The sequence below is a fragment of the Crocodylus siamensis genome, chromosome 2 (genome assembly GCF_052110815.1).
Source record: "Crocodylus siamensis isolate JL-2025a chromosome 2, ASM5211081v1, whole genome shotgun sequence".
Lineage (NCBI taxonomy): Eukaryota > Metazoa > Chordata > Crocodylia > Crocodylidae > Crocodylus > Crocodylus siamensis.
In genome coordinates, this window is record NC_143396.1 from 291,060,385 (window position 1) to 291,076,181 (window position 15,797).

Genomic DNA, 15,797 nt, shown 5'->3' on the forward strand with positions numbered 1-15,797 from the left:
TGCCTACCCAGCTCCTGCCTGAAGACTTCCAAAGAAAGAGACTCTAGCACTTCCTTAGGCAGCTTGTTCTAGTGGTCTACTGCTCTTACAGAAAGGAATCTGCACTTATGAAGTGCTTCATTAACATTTGTTATTCTTCATCTTTATAGTGGCCTCTCAAATAACAAAAACTAAAATAAGCATCTTCACAGCATCTGATGAAGTATACCTTCTGCTTATGAAAGCTTAAGCTCTATATCTCTGATTTTAGGTAGTCTAGACAGTTCAAATCTACCCTGTCTTCCGCATGACTACAGACTTATACAGCTACCTATCTTTCTCTCCAGTATTTGCAGACTGCCCACATGCTCCTTTCCCCACCTTTTCTCCAAACCACTGTTCTATAACTGATTTAGACTCCACCTTTTTTTTTTTTGCAAAGTAGGCACAACACTGTACCTAAAGACTATGGCGAAAAGCCAACTGTAGATGATACAAGTTTCTCCATTTCTTCAATCTGTACAGACAGTTTGTCCAGAATCCAATCCCAGAATGTCCTATTCCAGATGCTGCTTGTATTGAGGCTGCAGTACGTGTCTCTCTTCCAGGCACTATGGAAGAGAATCACCAGGATCCACTCCTTCCTTCTAGAACTGTATGCCAGGTCTGCAGTCAAACGCACAGATCTCAGATTGGCCTCTCCAGTCATCTCTAGACTCACCAATTACTTCCCTGTCTACTGGAAGACTGTCATCTGTGTGTTGAGGGATCGCTGATAAACTGGATCACTGCTCATGTTTTCCTAAAATGTGGTGAGGTAGGTGCAGATGCAACCAGTAGATGCAGGGTCAGAAACTGAACCATGTTAACTGTAGCCAGTTAGGGGACAGGGTCTCTGACTGCATGCAAAATCAAAGTAAAAAATTGCAGTGTGACTAGAACCAGAGGGTGTCTGACCTCAACAAGGACCTGATTCTGTGGACACGTATACTGGATGTAATACAGTCAGTGGAACTGTCTGAAAGACTGGGTTGTAAGGAAGCAAGCAGTGTTAATGAGGGCCCCAAATTAGCAAAATGTAGAAGGAAGTAATACCATCCTCTGTACCTGGCAGGGAGCAGGGGATAAGGAAAGAACCAGGCTGGACACTTGTATAAGAATTTTCCACTTTGTCCCATGCAGTCTAACATAGATGTTCCAGCAGCTTTGTTGCAATTGAGGGACATTTATGGAGCTATTAGAAATCAAAGCTAACTGGGGATCTTAAACGGCTATTTTTAAAAACAGGAGAGTATACATTGGACAGCTGCAGTCTTCCCTACACACTCAGCAAGTTTCCCTCTCCCGTCATCATCACAAACAATATTCATCCTGATACCTGCTTCCATATTTCCACAATGCTTTTTCTTGTTAAGTAGCTGGCACTTAAAACAAGACATATCAAAATAACTTCTGAGAGGCTTTTAAATGAAAACCCATCCTCTGCATGAGGATGACAAGTCATGCAATTAGTCATTTGTGCTGTAGCAATAATGACATCTAGCGGCTAGAAAAGTTTATTTTGATTTCTAAAAGCAGGACTCAGGGTAGAGGTGATACCTTTTATTAGACCAACTAGGCTTCTGTTTGGATCTTGCATAGGCTGCATCTCTCTGCTTCGGTGGGTGACTGGCTGGAAGCAGCACAGGTGTGCACTGCACTGCACTGCATGTGATTGCAAAGATAGGGAGGAATCACCAGTGCAGCCTGCACACACTGAGACCGTGGTAGGATTTTCCTGGCCATGGAGGAGGGAGAGGCTTAGCTCCTGGGGGAGCTGCCAGGGACTGGCCTACAACTCATCTGGGGACAAGCCCCTCTAGACAGTCTGGGGAAGCGCCACAGGTGCTATAAGCGACACCTGGCTGCAGCAGCCCCCAGAAGATCAGCCACCAAATTGGGTTATTGCTGGAGCAGACTGGTTTCTGGTAATGTGCCTTTCTCAGCCCTCCACCTGGAGCTGCAGGGTAGGGAGATCCAGGCCTAACTAAGCACCTCTTGCATTACCCCTACAGCCCAGCTGGCTGCTAAATCCTCTCCACACCTTTGTGCAGCCAGTAGAGTGACAAAGGGCAGTAGCAGGGCTCAGAAGGAAGCTCAGGATCATGTGTGTACCCTCAAGCAGCACATTAGTCACTACAGACACAGCAAGAGCATGTGTGTGTGTGTATATATACATGCACATATATATGCACACACTCACATATATAAAATGATAGCATGGGTGGCACAGGCTGCTTCTGTGCCTGGCATGCAGCGGACCGCGAAGGGGGCAGGTAGCACAGCTGCAGATGCGGCAAAAAGCAGGGCCGGCAGGGGAAGGGGATTGGAGGGGCACACAGGTACGGGGCTGATTTATGGGATGTCTGCCAAAGAAGCTGGCCCCCACTTCACCCCGGCAACACACACAAGCGCTGACGCACTGGCACGGTTCGAGGCTGCTCTCCATTACGTTCACACGGCGGTCCTCACCTCGATTCAGCCACCTCTCTGCCCCCTCCCCAAGCTCCCGCGCCCCGTTACGTTTCGGATGCACCATCCAAGTTGGAGAAAAGTTGCTCTTTTGTCCTCAGTAAACCGCCCACGAAGATTTTACACCTGCCCTGCCTGCGTTGTGGGAGGCCTCATCCGCAGAGGCGGCTACCCCCCCATGGAGCGGCACTTGTTATAAAGCAGGTTTTCACAGTCGTCACTTCATAATCTGAATTAATAAGCTACAGACAGGCCTCCCAATCGTCCCATCAGCTCGGTCTGGGTCAGACCGAGCCCCACGGACCCAGCTTCCGAGCAGCTGCGGTAACAGGACAGTGGCCATCCGGTCCCGGAGGCGATCACGTGGCCCTGGGAAGAGCCGGGAGCTGACCGACAGCAGTAAACCGGAGAGCGAGGCTAACAGCCGAAACCCAGCAGGGCACGAAAGCTCGAGGACGGAGCAGGGAGGTGCAAATAAAGTAATAAAAAAAGAAAGAAAGAAAAGTCCCGCTACCGCTGGTCAAGCGCACGGCGCCTTTAAGGGCGGCAGCCCTGGGCGCGCCACGCTCGCGCGTGCGCGCTTGCTGGGCCGCGCCAAGCGCACGCGCGTCCGCGCACCAATCACGAACGCCCGGCGGGCTCGGTGGCGTGTCAGCTCCGCCCCGCTCCCGCCGGCTCGCGCGGCCCCGCCCCGCACGCTGTCGTGACAGGTGGGCGGGGCCGCTGACGCAGCTGGGCCTCGCGGCCGGGGTGCCGCCGCGGGGTCCCCCTGGCGGCGGAGCGGAGCGGGGCAGGTAGGCGGGGCGCGGGGCGCCGGAGCCCCCCCGGGTCGGCGGGCCGAGGCGGGCGGCAGTCCCCAGCTGCCGGCTGTGGCAAGAGCTGGGCAGCTGCAAGCGTGAGAGCCCCCGGGGGCGCCCCGGGAGTCGGGGGGGCCTCCGTGCTGGAGCCAGCCATAAGGGGACAGCCCTGCTCCCACTCCTGCTCTCTGGCCCCCGGGCCGCGGGCCGGCTGCTCACCCTCCCGGGTGTGGGAGTGACCCGCCTGCTCCCTGGGGCGGGGAGGCTGCAGCGAAGGTGACAGCTGGGGGCAGATCACACGCCGCGGGGCCGGGGGCGGAGGCACAGGTTGGTAACAAGGGTGCCAAGCATCGGCGGTGCGTAGGGGGTGCACGTGCACCCCCGTGAGCTGGCGGCGCACCCCTGAGCTTGACAGTGCCCCCCCCGCCCGTGAGATCAGTGGTGCACCCATGAGATTGCATCTCCAGCAGGTCCAGGGAGGAGATCCTCCCCCTCTGCGCGGCACCGGTCAGGCCGCAGCGGGAGTCCTGCGTCCAGGTCTGGGCGCCGCACTTCAAGAGGGATGTGGGCAGCGTGGAGAGGGGCCAGAGGAGGCCACTCGCATGGTCGCGGGGCAGCAGGGCAGGCCCCACGAGGAGAGGCGACGGGACCTGAACCTGTTCAGCCTCCACAAGAGAAGGCCGAGGGGGATCTTGTGGCCTGTTACAGACTAGTCAGGGGGGACCGGCAGGCACTGGGGGAGTCCCTGTTCCCCCGAGCACCGCCGGGAGTGACCAGGAATAACGGTCACAAGCTGGCAGAGGGTAGGTGTAGGTTAGACATCAGGAGGCGCGACTTCACGGTCAGGGCGGCTAGGGTCTGGGACCAGCTTCCAAGAGAAGTGGTGCAGGCTCCTACCCTGGGGGTGTTTAAGAGGAGGTTAGATGAACATCTTGCTTGGGGTCCTTTGACCCCAGTACTCTTTCCTGCCATGGCAGGGGGTCGGACTAGATGATCTGCTCAGGTCCCTTCCGACCCTGGAAACTATGAAACTATGAGGTTGGCAGTGTCCTCCCGTAAGCTTGACAGCGCCCCGCCCGTGAGATCAGTGGTGCACCCCGTGAGATTGGCAGTGCACCCCTGCAAAAAGCGTCGGCGGTGCCTGCGGGCAGTCCCTGAGCGGTGCTGGCCGCTGCTGATGCTGCCAATGCTGGCAGTGGTGTCTGCCGGTGGTCGCTGACCACTGCTTGGCGCTCACCGCCCCGCTCCACCGCCGACAGCATTGCGGCTGCCTGTGGGAGCTCACTGTTTCCCCCCAGCCTCTGGGGACACGCGGCATTCACGGTGCTACAGGCGATCAGAGCACACCGGACGGCACCCGCTGGCCCTCAAATGGGTCTGAGGAGCCAGTGGATGCTGCCAGGGATACTCTGCTTGGAGACGGGAACAAAGTAGGGCAAGGAAAAGTGGCCTCGGGGACCCTCCCGGCCACAGCCTCCTCGCTGGCCAGGTTTATAGCCCCCGCCGTAGCACGTGGGGTGCTGGCAAGGTGACATGGTGTCTGACCCCACAGACAGCAGTTTGTAGGAATTTTTCACAGACTTCTAGAGAAGTGGGGCTGGCAGGGACCCTCGGAGGTCGCATCTAGTCCGGCCCCAGCCCAAGGCAGGATCAGACCTGTGCAAACCATCCTGTACCATTCACCATCTGAAGTTGATGTGAGGCTGCCGTCAGCCCTGACGCCATGCAGCTCTCGCCCCCTGCCCTGCCCTGCCCTGCTGCAGGGAAAGCACTCCCCGAGTTTGCCTTTTAAAGGTGTTAAGGAAATGTCCCTTGAGCAGGACCGTAGTGAAGTCGGAGAGCGGGTGGTTCTGTGAGCAACCTGCTCCTAATGGGGAGCGTGTGTCTATATATATATATAGTTCATTCTTGTGCGCTGTTGCTGTTTGGTTTTGCCCCTGGCATTACCGTGAGGCCGTTTGGTGCATTGGATCAGGTCTACCGCGTTTTGGGAAAGGCTTGTGTCAGAGCCGTGGATACTGGTGGTTTCTTTGTGGGCGACGTTGGTAGTAGTGGCACCGGGGATGTGCTGACAGGTTCAGCGTTGTTGCCACAGCAAGGCTCTTTTCCTACTCCGTGTCTGTTGGGCAGTGCACAGTTTGCTTCTGATGATGAATTGGGCAGGGTTGGGGGGCTGTTTGAAAGCCAGAAGTGGGGGGGCTGGGAATATTTCTTAAATCCTGGGAGTACCTGGACATCCTCTTAAAGAGGCACCTGGGGGCTCCCAAAGCTGAGTCTAGCTGTTCAGCCCAGAGTTGATTGTTGCAGCCACCAGTTTAAAACATCATTTTTGTGCTTCTCTCCCTTGCAGGATGAAGACATTGTTTGAGGAGATCAAGGCATCCATTAAGAATAATAATGACCAGGACCGCTCATTCTGGAGGCCCGTGCTCCCCTGGGGAGGGGTCTTTACTATCAAAGCTGGCCGCAAAGCAGTATCTTGCACGCCACTTTATGTCGAGATACATCTGAAAAACACGTGCACTATTGATGGATTCTTGATGCTGTTGTATGTCATCCTGCGCGAAAACGAGCACTTCCCCAGGGAGCTCTCCCTTCATTTGGGCAGAGAGTTTGTAGACTGTTTTCTTTACTTAATGGACTCCTACAGTTTTACAACTGTAAAGCTGCTTTGGATTTGGGACAAGATGGAGAAACAACAGTACAAATCTGAAGTTCACAAGGCCTCGCTGGAGATCGACTTGTTTGGCAACGAGCACGACAACTTCACGAAAAACCTGGAAACGCTCATGTCCACCATTCAGGAGAGCTACTGTTCCAACTGGAGGTGTCCTACACGCGTGCAGGAAGATCAGCAGAAAACAATTAACGTCAAGTAAGTTGCTGCAGGAGCTGAGCTGTAACTCTAGGCCCTGCTGCACATTCAAATAAAGGTGGATAGAAACCAGCTGCAGAGTTGTTGCACATTTTCAGGCACTAACTTGATAGCTGATGGGCTCTTTTTATAAGCTGGAGTGGCATTCAGATCATGTGATAATTACTTGCACATGTCGCTGCTCTAAATTAGTGGCGCAGTTAGTCAGATGCACAATACCTCTGATGTGTAGCAGGGCCCTGAGATCAATACACATTTCTCTTTTCAAGGGAGCTGTGATTCACCGTGAAACAATCTGTATTATCTGCCAAAGTGCCTGTAAGGGTAGAGGTTGTGTGATACATCTGTGACTACGTTACTGCAAGTGGCGTGTGCTCTGTGCTGAGTCACGTCTCCAGAGAAGTTGCTGGAGGTGGCTTAGAGAAGAGGACCTGCGTTAAGTTTGGCTTGGCAGTCCGATCCGAGAGAAGGAAGAGGGCATCTCTAATCCCGGTCCGTACCAGGGTGGCAGAGATCAAGCTGCTTTTGATGCTGAGCCGATTCTTTGAGAGTGCTTGGCTTTGACTGGGCTCTGTTTTGCCTTAGCTTGTGGCATGAGAGATGAAAACTATTTTTTGTGATTTATTAAAAGGGTTTAGAAGTGCCTGTTCCACAAAAAAGGTGTAATAACACCTCTACTCATGTGCCCTGCTTTGTTGTCAAATCTAATGCCTGTTTTTCCCGGTAGGCTGGCTGGAATTCACCTTTTTGCAGACCTCCACCCTGCAAAAGGTTGGTTTTCTGGACAAAAAGGGTGGCAGTGTCGAAGCCAGAGGGTAATTACAGAAAGTCCCTTGGTGGCCACCTCGTCCTGAAATGAAGGGACTGTGGCACTTTGGATTATAACATTATATAATATGGATTATAACATGTCATATAACATATAACTGGCAATAAGATGTGGGGGGAGAGGGCCAGTTACAAGTTGCCCATCATTTAGGTGCCAAAACTAACACTTCCACGTGCTGGAGGTACTGTGCGGCCAAGGAACGCCCATAGCAGCGAGCTGGTTATTGAAGCCTCCACCACCTGAAGTTTCTGACCGGTTGCACTTTGTTAATTGAGAACACACGATAGCAAAGCATAAAGTTTGTCCTCATATGGTACGACTGTGTATTTAGATGGGATACGGGATACACGTGAACTTTTGGCGAAGTCACCAGAAGGCATTCCTACCACAGGAACGATTTGTTAATCAAATATATTAAGCAAAATGGCATCTCTGGGTGGTTAATGCAATAGATCGGTGAAAGAGGGTAGCAGGGTGGTTTCACCACCCGACCCCCAACGGTGTCCAGCAGGACCTGTGGGAGCGTGCTTGCCCTGTTAGGGATAGCGGCACCGTCAGCGATTCTTCCCCCACCCCTGTCTGTTGCAGCCAGGAGGTCTTTAACTTGTTTGGCTCTTCCGTGTGTTAGATACTAGCATAATGTCACAGCTGTGGCGTATTGTCCACACCGCGCAGTACGCAAGCTTCTACGACAAGTACCGGACTGCTGCTGGTTTTGGCATTGGCTTTGTGGACTCGCTCCAGATTTGTGGAGCACCGGAAGTGCCTGTGCCCAGATCTGGAGTGTTTCCAGTCCCTCTTGACCAGTCCATCATTTAAAAAAAAAAAATCTTTAAAATAGCATGCAGCTAAACTTGGCCAAGTTGCACCTTCTTTCCGTCTGGCCCTTCCCACTCCTTTCTCTGCCTCATCGGCCCTCTCCAATTGTCCTGTGCCTAAACTGCAGGGTTGCTTTCTACCTACGCTGGATTCTCTTTAGTCTCCTTCCTGGACCACTTTCCCTTGGGCAGGTTGCTCATCATTGCCAGGTAAATCTCTGGCTCTGTTACATGGTGACAGCTGTTGCAGACAGCACTAAGAATAGCAGCTAAAGCTGTGTTTTCATCTTCTTGCTTTCCCTCCACTCTTATTTTTAGGGTAAATAAAAAACACTTGGAAATAACAACAGGTTCTAGAGGTTGTTTTAGATGCAGGAGACAAACTTGTCTGTCCATGTTGTACCAGTCCGGAGTATTTAAAGCCCATGTCCAGATTAAGGAACATCTGTACTGTAAGGGTATTACCTCTGACTTAAAAAGTTTAGCTGCATGCTATTTTAAAGCTTTTTTTTTTTTTTTTAAACAATGGACTCTTCAAATGGAAATGCTGCAGCCTACAAGCTTATTACCGTTCAGGTAGACATTGCTTCCGTGGCAAAGCATGCATGCTACTCAAGAAGGCCTTTCTGATGGGATTTATGGTAGTTGTCTCACCCTTTTTTTTTTTTCAGATTCAGTGCACAAATATAATCTGATAATAGTGTGTAAAAATGCTCAAGCAGTAACAAGCCCTTGTTGATCTATATGCAAAAAAATATAATAAATAATCTGCCAGACACCAGGCCCTGCATCTATATTTGGCTCTGTAGCTTACATTATTCCTCCAGGTAAAAAAATTATTTGTGTCCTAGGATCCACTCAAAAACCAGGGAGGGAAGGGTGTGATATGAAGATGTCGTGGGTGCCTGTGGCATGGTACACAATGGAGTACAGCCTGTTGCTTTTATAATTGCACAATGAACTTCCTGAACAAATATATTTTAAAAGGGAAAAGGTGGTAACCATTAAGACGGGTGGGCAAAATATGGCCTGCGGCCTGGATCTGGACCGCCAATTGACTGGATCCGGCCCATGGCAGCACGCCCAGCGCACACGCACTCCTCCCACACCCCCCATGCACTTCCATGCACCCTGCCCCGCTTGGCTCTGGCCCCGTGATCCTAGCCTTGCTCGCCCATCCCACTTCCAAACGCAGCTCCCTGCCTGCCCAACGGCTCGGAGGGAGTTTTGGTGAGTTGTTGCAGGAAGGGGGAGGCTGGTGCTGACCCGACCCATGACAGCTCATCAAAACTCCCTACATGGCCCTTGGCCCCGAATAACTGCCCACCCCTGCATGAATAGCTGGCTGTGGTTATGTAAATGAAAGACTTGAATTTCACTAACAGAGTCCTTAGTACGGTGACCTTGTAGAGATGAGCTGTTTTGCGGGGGTGAGAAGAAAAGTTGTTCTGGAATCGAGGAAGGTGTTTTTCCACAGCTGTGAAATTCAAAGCCACTAGGTCCCTGGGCAGGAATCTGTGATCTCTCCCCTGAATCTTTCTCTTTGTGGCCTGCGCAGTTTAGTGTGCTGAGTTTGGGAATGGCTCAGGTATATGCACGTGTTGTTAAATGATTTGATATTTTGCAGTTATGGAATCAATCTGATCGAATGCTCCTGCTTATTTCAGCCCTCCGCAAGAGATCCCACATGGAGACTTGATTCAGCTGGCAGTAGATGAATTATTCTGTTCCAAGATAGAGCTGTGTGAGCAGTATGGGTAAGTAATGTGTACTGAAGTGTGTTTTGCTACCAGGCTGCTAATATGTTGGGTTGTCTGTTTTTCTTTTTGTATTTGCTCCCTGGTTAAGCAAACCCTGTCCGAGCTGAAGCTTTCTATGCTGGGGCTTAGCCCAAAGATGCTAGTGGGTCTTGTGCGCTGCAAGGGTCTTTCCCTGAAATCGCATGGGTGCCGGACGAGGAGCTGCCTTCTGTGGACATGCAGCCAGGAGAGAAACTTGCACCTATCGCTCTGTTGCTTCTGCCTACCAAGCACATTGCTGCATGCCGCTTCCGCTCATCCCCAGACATGGATGGAGATGACTGCCGAGGGAAAAGCATGGTCAGATGACTGCCGAGGGAAAAGCATGGTCAGTTGGTGAGGGCGAGTCCAGGGAAAATATTTGAGGGAAGTCTTGGATGATTGAATCTGTGGAGGAAAATCAGTTTGGGTTGGGAACAGACTAGGGTAGGGGTTTGCGACTCAAGCCGCATCCCGCCTTCCCTCCAGAAAATGCCAGCTTTTCACGTTCACTTGTTTCTTGACTACAGAAAAATACTGGAGCAATTCTTTTGAGGCAGAGAACTTGGAAAGCCCGCAGCAGATCAGGAGGTTTCTGCCCTTATGGATTCCTGTTTGAAATCTTTGGGTTTATCCTGTGAATCATGTGTAACGGTGCTAATATTGCACAGCACCGTGGCGAGAATCACTGGTCTAGAGCACTGAGAAGGGCAGTGTGGATAGTTGGGGGATGACTGAGAAGCGGTAGAAAGTGAGGGCTGCGTGTGGGATGGGCGTGGGTAGGGAGGAGCCCAGCCTGTGCTCTCAGTCATGCACCTGGGAGCAACAAGGTAGAGAGCGGGGTTCTGTGGACCTGCCTTTATGGGGGTGACTTTGATTCAAGTGATAAACTGGAGGCTTGTTATGGAGGACTAAATTCATCATAATGGTGTATCAAATGGCCTCCTACCCTGGGAAATCTTAGACATATGTTGAAGAGGTGCATCTTACACGCATCGCTGGTCACCAAGTGTCCCTTAATTCTGGCTGCTGGTGAGTGTGATTTTTGGATGACTGAAAAGACAAGTGGGACTGTTGGAGCAGGGTTTCAGACGAACATGGGGGAATGCTGGGTTAGACTCCCATTGCTATTGCAGCGACAGGTGGAGTCTAGTTGCCCTAGATGCTTTGGTAAACCCCACAACCAAAGGCTTGCTTGGTCGGAGCAGAAAGGTGCTAAGCAGACCTTGGTAATGTGCTTTAAGCAGGAGGGATGAGCACAGAGTCAGTATTTGGGGCCCTACCAGGCTGTTTCTATCAGGAGAAGCTGAAGCTATGAGGAAGGTGTTTCGATTGCACTCCTCCATTTACCAGGCATGCTTGCCAAGTCTTGTTTTCCTGAACACAGCAGGCACAACCATCAGGACAGTTTCTTCCTCCCAGTTTCCAAACCTGCCTTTCCAGCCCATTTTATGCCCCCGGGAGCTCACTCCTCTCTCTAGTCCTGCTTCTCCAGCCTTGGCTGTCTCTGACCCTGTTTTCCTCCATAAGGGCACTGAATAGGTGCTTCTAGTCGGCCAGTACGAAACATGGCTTGGCTTTACCAGATTTTTACTGGTAAATGATGAACATTGATTTCACCTCACACTTGCAGACTGACAAAAAAATATTTCCATTGTCAACGATCAAAGTTTAGAGAAAGGAGATGTGAGAAAAATGATGGCTGATGGAAAGTGTGACGACAGGGGAAGTAGCGCTATCAAACCGTGCTGACTGTAGTTTGGACTACGAGTCCCAGAAACCCCAGGGGTCTGGGAACAAAGGAAGAGGAAGTGACAAAGTGGATGAAGTAGCTACCAGTTGAGTGGAGCTGGGACTGATGGTGACTCTGCTGCTTAGCTGGCTTCAGCCCTATGGTAGTTACGTTTGTCAGGGCAGGCAGTTAAATGGCACAATCCTGAAAACTTAAATTGATAAAAATCAAAGCAAATGCTTAAAAATAAACATCAAAATTTAAAAAAAAATAAAAACTGAATTCTGCCAAGCCTAAGCATGGCTAGATGCCTGCCTGTGATTACCTGTAGGTGGAAGGCAAGTGTGACAGTGTTTAAACCTTCCAGCACAACATTATATACAAATGAGACTCAACTGCAAGACAAAACATGTCTTAAGAAGGTGTAACACTACAGTCAGACCTGCATCTGGTGTCTCACTGTCTGCCATCCTATCATAGTTTCATAGTTTCCAGGGTCGGAAGGGACCTGAGCAGATCATCAAGTCCGACCCCCTGCCATGGCAGGAAAGAGCACTGGGGTCAAACGACCCCAGCAAGGTGTACATCTAGCCTCCTCTTAAAGCCCCCAGGGTAGGAGCCAGCACCACCTCTCTTGGAAGCTGGTTCCAGACCCTAGCCGCCCTGACCGTGAAGTCGCGCCTCCTGATGTCTAGTCTGGATCTCCCCTCTGCCAGCTCGTGACCGTTATTCCTGGTCACTCCTGGCGGTGCTCGGGGGAACAGGGACTCCCCCAGTGCCTGCTGGTACCCCCTGACTAGTTTGTAACAGGCCACGAGATCCCCCTCGGCCTTCTCTTGTGGAGGCTGAACAGGTTCAGGTCCCGTCGCCTCTCCTCGTAGGGCCTGTCCTGCTGCCCCCGATCATGCGAGTGGCCTCCTCTGGACCCTCTCCATGTTGTCCACATCCCTCCTGCGGCACCCAGAACTGGACGCAGTCCTCCAGCTGCGGCCTGACCAGTGCCGCATAGAGGGGGAGGGTCACCTCCCTGGACCTGCTCGAGATGCATCTGTGGATGCACGACAAGGTGCGGTTGGCCTTCCTGACCGCGTCCCCACACTGCCGGCCCATGCTCATCTTGGAGTCCATGATGACTCCAAGATCCTTTTCTGCCTCTGCCCTGATGAGAAGGGAGTTCCCCAGCCTGTAGGTATGGTGCTGGCTCTTCTTCCCCAGGTGCAGCACCTTGCACTTGTCAATGTTGAATCCCATACTGTTCTCATCCGCCTACCCCTGTAATCTGTCTAGGTCCAATTGCAGCCTATTCCTCCCTTCTAGTGTGCCCACATCCCCCCACATCTTAGTGTCATCAGCATATATTGACTGGATTTTTCTTGCTGTGCTTGCAGGTGCAGCGGGTTGAGAGAGTTCACCCAGAGAATCTTCTGCCATGGGGCACCTCCCTTTGTTGTCTTAAATATGCAGCAGTGGAAGTCTGAAGACTTGGCGTATGTCCCGTACCACCTGGCCTTATCCGACCACAAGTAAGTGTTTCTCTCAGTTGCCTAATGAAGAAAATCACTCTTCTTAGCAGATGTGAAACTAACAGTGATCCTAAGTAATCCATAAAAGAAAGTGGGCCCATGGATTCCATATGCAGAAGGAGATTGTGGACATGGTCTTTGTTAGCTGTCAGCTACTGGTAGCTTCCAGTTTCCAAAGTCCCCTTAAACCAGGGGTGGAAAAAAACAGTCTGCAGCCCAGATCAGTCCCACTAACTGATTGGATCTGGCTCGTGGGCAGGTGCTTGTCAAGTAAATGGTAGGTCTGCGCTAAATTTCGCCAGCTGTTTTGTTTTGACACTGTTTCGACTCGTTTCAAACTAAAAACAGTGAAATTGAAATGAAATGAAGGGCTTCACAGCAGCCTTGAAACAAAATGAGGGCAGTCAAAACATTTTGAGTTTCAAAGCTGAAGCTGGGCTTGCCTGAAGGGAAACAAAAAGTAAGGAGAGAGAAGGGGGAAGGACTCCTCTGATAGTGACTGTGTCTGTTTGGCCGCTTGAGATGCTGCTGCTGCTACTGCGCTGCTTACCAGGTTATTACCTGTTGTCAGTTAAAGTGGTGGACTGGACTGAGGCTGTAGGGGGGGAGGAGGCCTCTTGGGGCACACTACTGTGTCCTGTAGAGGCCCCAGCGCCAGTGAGGGTGCATTTTAACACATGCACACAGTCACACGTCACAAGTTTTGCTTGTCAGCAGCTTGAGGTGCAGTTTCCCAGAAACCCCAGTACCTATCTCCTTGAAACCTGGCAGGCTTCATGCCCTCGGAAGGGGCTACCATCCTTGCTGTTTTCATCCAGGTCTGCCAAAAAATGACAAAGTTATAGGCAGTTTTGTGCTTCCCCATTATAGCCTATGGGCAAAATGTCAAAACAGAGGAACAGTTTTGATGAAACAAAATGGAACGGTGCTTTGGAAACTAAACGAAACAGAACTCAAAACGAAACACTGTCCTGTCAAAATGGCAAAACGGAAGTCGAAACAAAATGGTGCTGTTTCACATGGATCTGACCCATGGGCAGGCAGCGGCTTCAGCTCCAGCGGTCTCTGGGGGGCAGGCAGCCAGAGCTAATTCCAGTGTGTCAGGCGCTCATGCATGCTCGCACTCGCTCGCTTGCTCTCGCTCTCTCTCTCTCTCCCCCCCAGTAGCCACCAGTGAGGAAGCCTGAACCCGTCTGCAGCTGTAGCACTGCTAGAGCAGGTGGCTTCAGCCTTCCACACTGACCACAGCCCAGAGCTGTAGCACGCCCCTTCCTTCCCCTCCACCATGCCTGGATCCCCGACCCAGAAGCTGGGCGCCTTTGGGCAGCTGTGGATGTGGCCAGCAGCTGCTGGGTCCAGACATGGGGGGCTAAAACTGTGGGCAGGTGGACTCTGGTTGCCAGGGTGTGGGATGGGGTGTGCTAAAGCCAGGTAGGTAGAGGGTCCTACACTGAAAGGGAGGGATGGGGTGGGAGGTGAGGGGGCAGAAGACAAAGTATGTGGCCCTCAACAAGTCACCAAAACTCATTATGTGGCCCGTCAACCCAAATAATTGCCCGTCCCTGCCTTAATCTGTTTCATATCCGAAGTGGCCTTCTCTTTCAGTTGATAAATTTGCCTGAAACAGAGGCTATTTTATTACTGCAGATCTTAGCATGTTAACACAGCATTTCTTTTACTACCAGGCTAGTGGCCTGCTATGCATATTAAAATGTCTATTTGACATGAGACAAGGATTTTTATGGCGGTATCTGTTATTGGACCCCCACGCGGCAGGGATGAATAAAGGTAGACAGGGTCTTGAATGCAAGGCATTCTTCATCAGGTGAATATACATGTCTGCTTCTCTTATTCGCAGGTATTTATTGGAAGGTGCCACACTGTTTAATAAAGAGGAGCACCATTATTCTGCGGCCTTCCAGATCGACGGGTATTGGATGCACTATGATGGTCTCAGAAGTGTCAACTTAATTTTTTTAAATAAGCCCCCAGAATTTCTTCTTTTGTCATCTCTAGTTTATATTAGAGCAGCAGAGAAATAAAGGACACTTAGCCGAGTTTCACACAGTTAAATCACTGCCACCCACCAAATGGAGGTATATATTTTTATAAGTACTTGGTATCCAAGAAAAGAGTAGGACTATAGTAGTTTTGGTATTGTATTACCCAGTACTTTTGCAACAGAAAAGAATTTAAATTGGAAACACTATGCAAAATACCTGTATTTTTCTAATGTTGCTTGATTTATTTTTATACAGGTAGATTTTATGTTAAAATAAAAAAAAAGAAATCCTTCTGTGCCTTTGTCTTATTCTCAGTATTACCATAAGGGGCAGGGGAGAACTATGTGATGCAGGCCTTAATATGCATCGCTTACACGCAAGGGTAGAGAGTTGAGATTCCCCAGACAACCTTAGTTCAGGCATTTCCTAACTTCTGCATGCTGGCCTTTGCATCCTAAAACATTCCAACGTTTGAAACTGCCTCGGTTCTTAAAACAGAAAAAAATATCATGTCTATCCTCACTCATTCTTCCCATCATCAGCAGGATTGGCTTATGCTCTGAATGTAGATGACATAGCCCTGTGAGCTACGGGTGCCTTAGTGGAGTACTTAAATTTGAAAGGTTGTCTCTGAGAGAGTGTGGGGTGAGATGGGGATTTTTCTCTCAGCTTGTATAATTTGTGATGGGGCCAGAGCAGGTTTTGTTTAATGAAGGTTGATGGAGCTCCTGGGTCACACCAGGGAATGTCATTGTTTATGCTACATTTGTCCCCAGTCCTACTTGTCTGTCTCATGCTTAGGCCCTGGTTGTAGAACAGACCGTGCATGGACAGCTAGCCTGTGCCACTGCCTTTGCACTACCCCTTCAGAACTGGAGCCTTGGACTACAACACTTCCCAGGGCAAAGACTGCCTTATTCTGCACAAGTAGGTTTGGATCTGTTTTGGGGCC

The 15,797-nt window shown here is 50.8% G+C and overlaps 1 protein-coding gene across 3 annotated transcripts; it reads left to right on the top strand.

Moving 5' to 3' along the window:
• The first annotated feature begins 3,167 nt into the window (after positions 1–3,167).
• On the top strand, positions 3,168–15,111 carry DORIP1 (dopamine receptor interacting protein 1). 3 transcript variants are annotated; one of them, XM_090035024.1, is made up of 5 exons: positions 3,168–3,284; positions 5,638–6,162; positions 9,477–9,566; positions 12,708–12,842; positions 14,701–15,111. In XM_090035024.1, exons 2-5 carry the CDS (start codon positions 5,639–5,641, stop codon positions 14,882–14,884), a joined length of 933 nt encoding a protein of 310 aa, XP_089891150.1. In that variant the 5' UTR covers positions 3,168–3,284; position 5,638; the 3' UTR covers positions 14,885–15,111. The 3 variants fall into 3 exon arrangements, with proteins under 3 accessions (XP_089891150.1, XP_089891151.1, XP_089891152.1); XM_090035025.1 differs by lacking the exon at positions 3,168–3,284 and adding an exon at positions 3,307–3,614; XM_090035026.1 differs by lacking the exon at positions 3,168–3,284 and adding an exon at positions 3,307–3,563.
• Positions 15,112–15,797: the final 686 nt, after the last annotated feature.